At 40.3% G+C, this 9190-nt stretch overlaps 1 protein-coding gene and 1 pseudogene across 1 annotated transcript; both read left to right on the top strand.

The window, feature by feature from the left end:
• The first annotated feature begins 379 nt into the window (after positions 1-379).
• LOC112343528 lies at positions 380-2417 on the top strand (annotated as a pseudogene).
• A 4580-nt stretch (positions 2418-6997) lies between these two features.
• Positions 6998-8800, top strand: LOC112343527. The gene is made up of 4 exons (XM_024667142.1): positions 6998-7158; positions 7275-8175; positions 8270-8493; positions 8632-8800. The coding sequence occupies exons 1-4, from the start codon at positions 6998-7000 to the stop codon at positions 8798-8800; spliced, it is 1455 nt and encodes a 484-aa protein (XP_024522910.1).
• The last annotated feature ends 390 nt before the right edge of the window (positions 8801-9190 follow it).

Raw genomic sequence — 9190 nt, 5'->3', positions numbered from 1 at the left:
TATCAAACTTAAACTCATGACACTGTGTCCAGGTAATTCACAGTAAAGTGGAAAATGTCAAACTCCTGGAAAAAATAGTTGTTATTATTTCTGAGCCCATGAATGAGATTTTGGAGGTGCTTGCATGTTTTACAGCCTGTTTTTCCTATTGCAGGCTCCCTTCTTATTCTGGGGATGGCAGAAAGGCTGGGATTCATTTATTTAGGTTCTTTTTATTGGAAGCTACTGAAACTGAGTGTTGAGGTCTCAACCCCCCAAGCATGCTCTTTTTCTCACTCCCTTTACTAAATCCCCTATTGGCATCTGGCATCTAGGGGACACATATTCCCTTTTTAGAATGTGAATTTCTTCTGTACCTTTTCCACCTTATACACCAAGGATGCATGAAGGACTGGGCATCAAGTTCCTCCTGAGTACCATAGATCTAGACAAAGGCCTGATCGGGGATTACCTGGGTGAAAAAGAGGAGTTTTCATTCAATGCACGCCTATGTTAACTCCTTCAACTGTCATAATATGGAGTTTGACATGTTGATACGAACATTCTTGATGGGCTTCAGTCTCCCTGGAGGCTCAGAAGACAGATAGGATAATGGAAAAATTTGCAGAGCGATATTGCATCTGTAATCCCAAAGCTATGTTCTGCCATATTCTGTAATATTCTTAACACTGATGTGCACAACGTGATGGTGAAAGATAAGGTGAGCAAATGCTTCCACTTCCTTCCAAGATTTCACTCATGGGCTATTACAGATGTCTAAAGCTGCATTTATAAAAAAATAACAGAGGCATTGACGATGGAAAGGATCTTCCTGAAGAGTTTATGGGAGGAGTATATGACCGTATAGTGAACAAAGAAATTAAAATGAAAGCGGATAATGTTATTCCGGCCACAAAACCAGCGGGGAAGGACAATAATTTTCTGCTGTGATTGACAACATCATGAACATAGTTATCCGAAAGCCCAAAGAAGAGAAGCTGTTTGAGTCCAGTGAAGATGCGATTTGTTATATGCAAGATCAACTCAAAGAAAAAGCTGAGAACACTGTTTCCTTATTGTCATTGTCATTTTCTAGCAGATCTACATACTATGCTGCGACAGACGGAAATTTTTAAGCCAATGGTAGAAGTTTCATGAGGACCCATGCTTGCGGGGCTTAGTGTCCCACTAGACAAGAGTGATGACGAGGTTTTGACTTCACCATGCCTGGAATGGTTCAGGCATGCGATACATATCACTGCAGTGATGTGCAGACAAATACAGTGGGATGCTTTTGTGACTTCTCTTACAAAGTTTACATCGCTACATTCTCTTGTAGATATCAAGCAGAAAACGTGAATGCTATCAAGGTAAATTTAGTGTGATGACATATGGTGCTTACCTTGGCCAAATATTGCAAATGAATAAGGAAATTATTTGCAGCACGCATGGGAGCATGTACTTACAGGCGTTTAACGATTGATCAGCTCTATCTCATCGGTGGCTCTCCATGATGCTACTTTCTTTGCAAACGATCCAGAAAAGACTAAGCTATCAACTGCTCCAAAATGAAAAGGAAGATTGCATTTTGCTGCTCTAGCTGCACGTTGAGGACCATACGGCAGTATTGGTGGTAGGCAGAGCCCAATACCTGGTGCAGTCACTGCAGAGAAAATGAGTAATCTCTTTTCAAATCTCAGTTTGCTTGGTCAAATTGATTCAAACGAAGCTAACAATTTTTTTATTCGAAGTCAGGCCTTAAGTAGTGAAGGAATTGTGTAAGTGATTTGATGTGACGTATTCACTTGCTTGTTGTATAGGCACTTCAATATGAATCGGATCAAGCTGGTCTGGAGCAGGATGTGGATTACATTGTCTGACTATTTTGTTACTGTTGGGTGTTCAAGCAATTTCTCAGTTGCTATGTATACCATGGACTCTCTGCGGCTATTTTCATCATCATGCAGAGATATGCCTCTGTTGAAATACGAGAATTTATCATCCGTTGTGTCTCTCAAATGGTGTGCAACATGAAATCTGGCTGGAAAATTACGTTTATGGTAACAAAGTTGTCAGAGTCAAGGTATCAATCCTTTATCAATTACAGGTCTTTACTTACTGCCGCAACAGATAGAGATAGCGGCATTGTACATCTTGTATTGGAGAAGGTTGTCAGAGATACTTTCAACACTACTGAAACCGAGAACACAATATTCACAAACTGTGTGAATTGCATTCTTGCATTCATAAACAACAAGTTTACTAATGATATCAGCCTCAAAGCTCTCGCATTTCTGCATTTTTGCGCCTTAAAGCTTTGTGAAGGAGAGGTTCGCTCTGTTTGTTTGGTTGGCCAGAAAGTGTATGAGAAAAGTAGTTTTTATTTGGTGACCAAAGATGCATCCCACACTGAAATTCCAATGGAGCTTCCATGCTGATATTTAGATTGAGTTATGAAAGTGCATACGTATCCTTAAGTCAGAGCTGCAGACAGAAATGTGAGGCAGATCAGTAGACTGGCTTACATCCTTCTCACTCTGTTCTTCAAATTTTTTCTAAAATTATCATTTGAGAGGATATTTTTGTGCCACTCACTCATTCCAGAGGTAATAGTAAAGTAAATGGTTTTGAGTAAAAGGACCTTCTAATTTTTCTCTTTAATCAACTATTTAAATATAAATTGAAATATAACTATGTGTCCTTCAAATTGTTTCTAAAATATTAGAGATTTTTTTGAATCAATAGAGGTTTAACAACATCTCAGTGACCAAACATGGGTTTAAAGCTTTTGAGACAAGCTTAGTTGTGTTGCAACCAATGAGAATAGGAAATATAAAAGCTAATCACTCTTATGAGAGCACATGAAATATTATGTTTATTAGAAGAATATTATTCCAGAGGTAATAGTAAAGTAAAGGGTTTTGAGTAAAATCTAAATTTTCCCTTTAATAAGCTATTTAAGTATAAATTTAAGTTGAATTATATATATTTATAAAGTTATTGAAAAAACATTGAATCAATCAAATACTATATTTGTGCTGTAAATGCCATTTCCTTAAACCATTTAACACTTTTAGGGTGTTAACAGAGTTTAGATTTTGTGGCTGGGTACAAAGAGTTAAACTCTATAGTAAAGTTTTATATACATCTTGAGCAAGGTAAGGATCAAAGGTGTAACAGTACCATTTTAATGGTGCTAGAGTTCAATATGAATATGGCCTCTTGCTCAATGATAACACCATAGACTATAAGAGTTCTCTTGCAAATTTTTGATTAAATGCTCTGCTCTAGGACAAAAAAGAAAGAGGATGTAACTAATATTAACTATATTAGGTTAAAACTAGCATAAATAACTAAAGAAAAGCTTATTAATTTTCACAACTACATGAGTGTTTTTTGTGGTTGTACAGATTTGAAAGTTAAATATTTATCATGCTTTTTCCTTTTCATTTCTAAAAGAATTTGAGTGAGTTTTAACTCTATATACTCCCTAACATCACAATTGAATTCACTGTTTATACTAGCTTTGTGAAGAGGAATTTGTCTTGTTTTAAGCTTTATATGATTTTTATAGTGGATCATTTTGACAGTAGAATTTATTTATAATTAATTCTTAATTTTTTTCTTTTTTGGTCAATTTCTATAGAAGATTTCATATTAAGTGGCTGTGTGTAAGCACCTTAGGTCCTTAGCTAGAAAAATGTGCGCTTGCATGTTCCTCAATAGTAATGATACTAAGTACATAAAGAAGATTATTCTTTGAACTTATAATACATAATTAAGTATGATCAAAGAGGTCTCTTCTTTCTGAGAGTCTAATGTGGAGTTGTTTATTGACATTTCTACAGTTCATTTTAATTCAAAATAATTTCAAAGAACTTAAGATATTAGCGATTATAACAAAGATATAAGAAATATAATCAGTCAAAATAGATATGTTTTTAATCAAACTGTGAATAATTAGGAGTACTTCAAAATAGAAAAAAATTATATTTATATTTTTGTATTTCACATCTCCTCTAATCAAAATATTTAATCAATGTATTAAATAAGTTGACCATTCTGTTTGCTGTAATGTAACCATAAAGGAATAACTACAATTTTAAATGCTACTTTTCCTAGAGGGGTACATGTATTTTCATATTCTAGAAATTGTTAAAAGATGTTATTTCTCCTAGTGGAGCTGGGCACTCTGTTAGTACTCCCTTGTTTAAAAGTGCTATTAGCATATGGCATCTAGTGTATTTTATTTCATTTTAAGAATATCTAATTTTACTTATGGTGGATGCTCTTAATCAGAAGGACTAGATTTGTGACTCTCCAAAAGGAGGGTTACAATTATTACATGTGGCAAAGAGGTAGTGACAATTGAAATCACCTTTTGGGTTATAATTTTTTAGGGTAGACTGTGGCGGCAGATTGTGAAAGTTCTTTTATTCTTGAGGAAAAAAGTAGCATTCTTGCTTCATTCACGATCTATGGCTATGCATTTGTTCTGACTGTGTGATTTCACAGGTTGAAGATGATTGTGCACATGACCTTCCAGAGACATGGCATCTAAAAAGTTGTATGAGATCCAACTCACCTTCTATGCAGGAACAAGGTAAAAACTAAGAAAAACTCAATCAGTTTTTGTTCCTCATTCTTCCATGCAGGCAATCGATCTTCAACACTAGATGGTGGAAACTCTTAATTTGTTTCCAACCAAAGACTTGTAATTTCTTCAAATTTACAACACTACTTTACAATAAACTCGATGATATCTGCTTACTTTGCATGGAAGAATGAGTGGATCTATGAGCGACCAAATGTATAGTGCTGTTGTGAACCACATTGTGCCGATCCGGACCCATTCTGAATGCCAGCCAACATCGATAGCATCTGTCTTCAGGGTTTCCCCATCTGGTGAGCAACATAGCCGAGTACATTCTCGCAAGGGCAAAGACAAGATAACAGAACAAGTAAACATACATGACAGTGTTGGGACTGTTTCTTTGCTTCGTGGAAGTCGTGCTCAGATCCAGTGCCACTTAGTTTGTGGTTGGTTTTGAAATTTCTCCTCGAGAGTAAGAGTTTTTCTACTCAATTCTTCTTCTAGAAGCTCCTTTGCATTGTGAGGAGGAGCTGGCGGTGACAGGAAAGTCGTTGAGAGCCTGCTCAAGCCGTGGAGTATATCACGGAGATAAGCAGGGTGGCCATTCCCATGACGAGTGTGTTTATAAAAACCACCTCGGCATGCTTGGGCACTCCAACGCAATCGTAGTCTTGACAATGCACTGTAGCATATATACATGCAGTAGAGCGCTATCACCGAAGCAGGCACTATCACCGCCCATTCACCTGGAACAAAAAAGAACAAAAAAACCATCCTTCACACTCAAAAGAAAAAACTCCAGCTTAAAAGTTACCTGAGGATGCACAGAGATAGCAGTGAAAGCGATGCCGAGAGATAGCGAGCTCGTGATAAAGAAGAGATTGAGCTTGCAATCTTGATAAGCAGGATTGAACCACTTATACAGATGTCCTGCATGATGTAGCACACTAAGGACACAGCAAGCAAGGGATTATACCTGTGAACTGTGAATCTTGTTATATGTATAAGAGGAAAAGAAATGAGGAAGAACATCACTAGAACTGACTCTCTTTGGCAATCCATGCAGTGTTCCAGTTTTATGTCGAGAGTCTTCCTGCCAGAAGAACAAAGAAACTATGGTTGTAATTCCAAGAAAGAAGCACTAGATTTACTGTCAGCATCCACAATGTCGTTGGGAAGAAGGATGAGGCCAAGCACAGTGAGACCAGACCAGATGATAAGGTTGATCATTGATGCCATGAGTCCCTGTGATTGCTTTGGTACTTAACTCCAAACATAAGCAGTGCTAATTCAATGAAGAAGAAGAATCTCCCAAAGCTCACGCGTAGAACAGCTTGTGTGCCAAGCCAATCATTGATCCCGGCCACAAGCAAAACAAAAAGTTGCTGTCGTAAAGTGCAAGAACTTACACAGGATTTTCTCCAGGATTGGCCACATGAGGCAGTGCTTCAAAACATGCCGTGCACCACGGCGTGTTGGCGTGGTGACACGAACACGGCCCCCAGCCGTGTTAACACGGGCTGTGTTCATTGCCTCGGTCAATGCTCCAAAACACGGCTCCAAACACGGTTGAAACACGGTCAAATACCGTGTGACCATGCCATGTTCTAAAACAATAGCTCACGTGGTTCACATGAGCGTTTTGCGCTTTGATGTTTTCTTGTTTTGCGATCAATAAAAAATTCCTGCGATCAATCAAAAGGTTTTTCCAGCGATCTATGGCGATTTTCTTGGGCTGGGAATGCCCTCTCTAGGATTCTAGCGCTGGAGTGGGAGGAATGGCACTCAGCCAAGCCTGATTTTGCTGCAAAAAATTCCTGATCATTGTCTCCAGGTTTGTAGATTTTCTCTCCCAAATTTTCTCCTTGGATTGCTTCTGCCATAATTCTTAGCTGCTTGGCACTGCATCTTTGTAGATTGCTGTGATTCTTAGTTGCTTGGCATTGCGATTGTGTTATTGACGGCGTGATTCTAAAATTTTGAGTTTTTCAAAAAAAATTTAGGCGCAGGGCGTGACCGATTGTGGATTGGAACAGGAGCAGGGTGTGGGATTTTAGAGGCTGAGCAATTGTGGATTGGAGCAGCAGCAGGGTGTGGGATTTTAGAGGTTGGACTGAGTGATTGTGGATTGGAGTAGAGGCAGGTGCAGGATTTTAGAGGTTGAGCTGAGTGATGGCATCTGGGAGCCAGAGCAGGAGGACTTCAACAGGGTGACATCCATCATCCATTTGGTGGGAAGAAGTGATCCTTGGTGATCAAACAAACTGCCGTAGTGGGCATCGACGCTGGTCTTGCAAATGGTGTTCGTTGAGAGACAAAGTTTCAGGTGTGGATCGTGTGAGGGGACATCTCACAGGGGAAGCTGGTCATGAAATCTTAAGTTGTGATGTCATCTCAGTAGAGAAGAGACAACAGCTTAGGGAGATGGCTAAAACCATCGACGACCAAGTTTTGGCTGGAAAACACCAAAGCAAGAAACGAGCAGTTTCTACACGTGTCGAAGGCATCCAAAGCACTGGAGGAGAGAGTTTTGTTGCTTCCCAGAGTTCTACACCAGGTGGCAATTCTGTAGAAGGAATTTCCAGGTTTTTTTTCGCAACGACAGCAGGGAATCCGGGATTCTTTGATCCAAAAAGGAAGGAAGCAGTGGATATGGCTATAGGACGATTTTTCTAGAACGAGCACATACCATTTGCAAAAGCTCGTTCTCACCATTTCAAGGAGATGGTGCAGCAGATTGCAAGGCATGGAACGATCTTCCAACAGAGACAGCATTGCGAGAGCAATTGTTGCAAGTGGAGAAAGCCAATCTTGAAGTTCAACTTGCCAAGGTGAAGGCACGTTGGAAGAATTGTGGGGTTACTCTTGTTGCTGATGCATGGAATGACACAAGAAATCGACATATCATGGGGCTTGTTGCATACAGCAGAGGACAGTCGACTTTTCTCGAGGCCATTGATATATCTTCTAGTGGGAAGACAGCTGATAACGTTTTTGCGACATGGGAGCAAGGTATCGAGATTGTTGGAGAGGAGAATGTTGTTCTTATTGTCACGGATGGTGAGGCTTCAAACAAGGCTGCTGCTAGGCTTCTAGAGGCGAGGAAGCCAAGGATTATATGGGCTCCATGCTTAGCTCATTGTTTGAACAACATTCTCAAGGATTTCGCAAAACTACCATGGATGGTTGGGCTGCTAGACAAGGGAAAGACTCTGGGTGGCTTCCTCCGGAACCATTCGCATCTAGTAGCGATTTTGGCATCCTTCTCTTCACGACGAGTGTTGAAGTTCAGTGAAACACGATTCGCCTTCAACTTTCTTATGATGGAGAGATTGGTGGAGCTGAGACCAAAGCTACAACAAATGTTTCTGAGTGACGCTTACAATGCAAGGCTAGAGTCAAGAACAGATTCTGGGATAGCATGCCGAGGAATTGTGTTCAAAGATACATATTGGAACGAGGTTAACCACATGCTGGGTGTTTCAAGGAGGGTGATGTATTTGCTATGGATGGTTGACGGAGACGTGCCTGGTCTACGAGGTCTACGAGGGGATGGATCAGATGAGCGAGAACATCTGTCAACAAGAGGAGAACAATCTAAGGTATGAGGAGCTAAACCAACTGATTTCAAACAGGTGGTGGGCTTATCATAGCACCTTTCACTCTGTGGCATACACGCTTGATCCAAAGTTTCAGGGGCAAGGACAGGAAAAATCCAGGGAAGTTTCCAAAGATTGGAACATGTACTTGGAGATCCAGTTCCCTGACTATCAGCAAAGGTCAACTATAAAAAATCAGCTTTGCCAATACAGGAACTTGGAGGGTAGTTTTGGCACCGGGGACTCTCAGATGGATCGTACAACAAAGGGTTCTGTGCAGTGGTGGGAGGACAATGGCTACTCAGGTCCAGATTTGCAGAGGTTGGCAATTTGAGTGCTTAGTCAAGCAAGTTCTTCCTCATCTGTGGAGTGATTGTTCAGCATTTTTGGGCACATCACTTCAAAGAAGAGGAATTGCTTAGCAGTGAGCCGGATTGCAGACTTGGTATTTGTGGCCAGTAATACCAAGTTGATAGGGAGCCACACTTCCTATGACAAGTTTGTGGGATTGAGCCAGACAGGAAGTATTCCTCAAATTACTGATGCTGATATTGAAGCTATGGAAGAAGAGGACGAAGATGAAGATGATGATGCTGCTAATGAGGAGCTTCTAGATGAGATGGAGTGATAAGTAGAATATTCTAGAGAATATTCGTGCTTTCACCCGTGTTTATCCGTGTTCATTTCCGTGTTCCGTGTTCGTGTTCAAAAAATTGAATGCCGTGTTCGTGTTCGTGTTCGTGTTTTGAAGCTATGACGTGAGGTCACGCAGCATCCATGCGAGCAGCAAGGAGAGCAGCTGCTATACATGATTCTTGCCAATCAGAGATGCTGCTCGCTAATCCCTTACAAGCCTGGCAAGCGAAGCCGTGCAGCCGGATGCTAGACAAGATGTCATCGGCGTTTGCTAGATCAAGAAGCAAAACCCTAGAATTTGATTACATTGTCCCTTCGCTTTAGTTCTTATCAGTGTCTCCTCGCTTCTGGTGCTCAAGGAATGTGGAAGTGTGTGCATCTC

Source organism: Selaginella moellendorffii, unplaced genomic scaffold (genome assembly GCF_000143415.4).
Source record: "Selaginella moellendorffii unplaced genomic scaffold, v1.0 SELMOscaffold_159, whole genome shotgun sequence".
In the NCBI taxonomy this organism is placed as follows: Eukaryota; Viridiplantae; Streptophyta; class Lycopodiopsida; order Selaginellales; family Selaginellaceae; genus Selaginella; species Selaginella moellendorffii.
Note: the sequence above shows the minus strand (reverse complement) of the source record. Positions and strands in the feature narration are given on the sequence as shown.

What these genes read in the sequence shown, in the direction of transcription:
- LOC112343527 (XM_024667142.1), top strand. Translation starts at nt 6,998, where the DNA reads ATGGCTAAAACCATCGACGACCAAGTTTTGGCTGGAAAACACCAAAGC. An exon ending in CAAGAGGAGAACAATCTAAG is followed by an intron (nt 8,176 to 8,269) that starts GTATGAGGAGCT and finishes CCAAAGTTTCAG; the next exon opens with GGGCAAGGACAGGAAAAATC. An exon ending in TCAGGTCCAGATTTGCAGAG is followed by an intron (nt 8,494 to 8,631) that starts GTTGGCAATTTG and finishes ATTTGTGGCCAG; the next exon opens with TAATACCAAGTTGATAGGGA.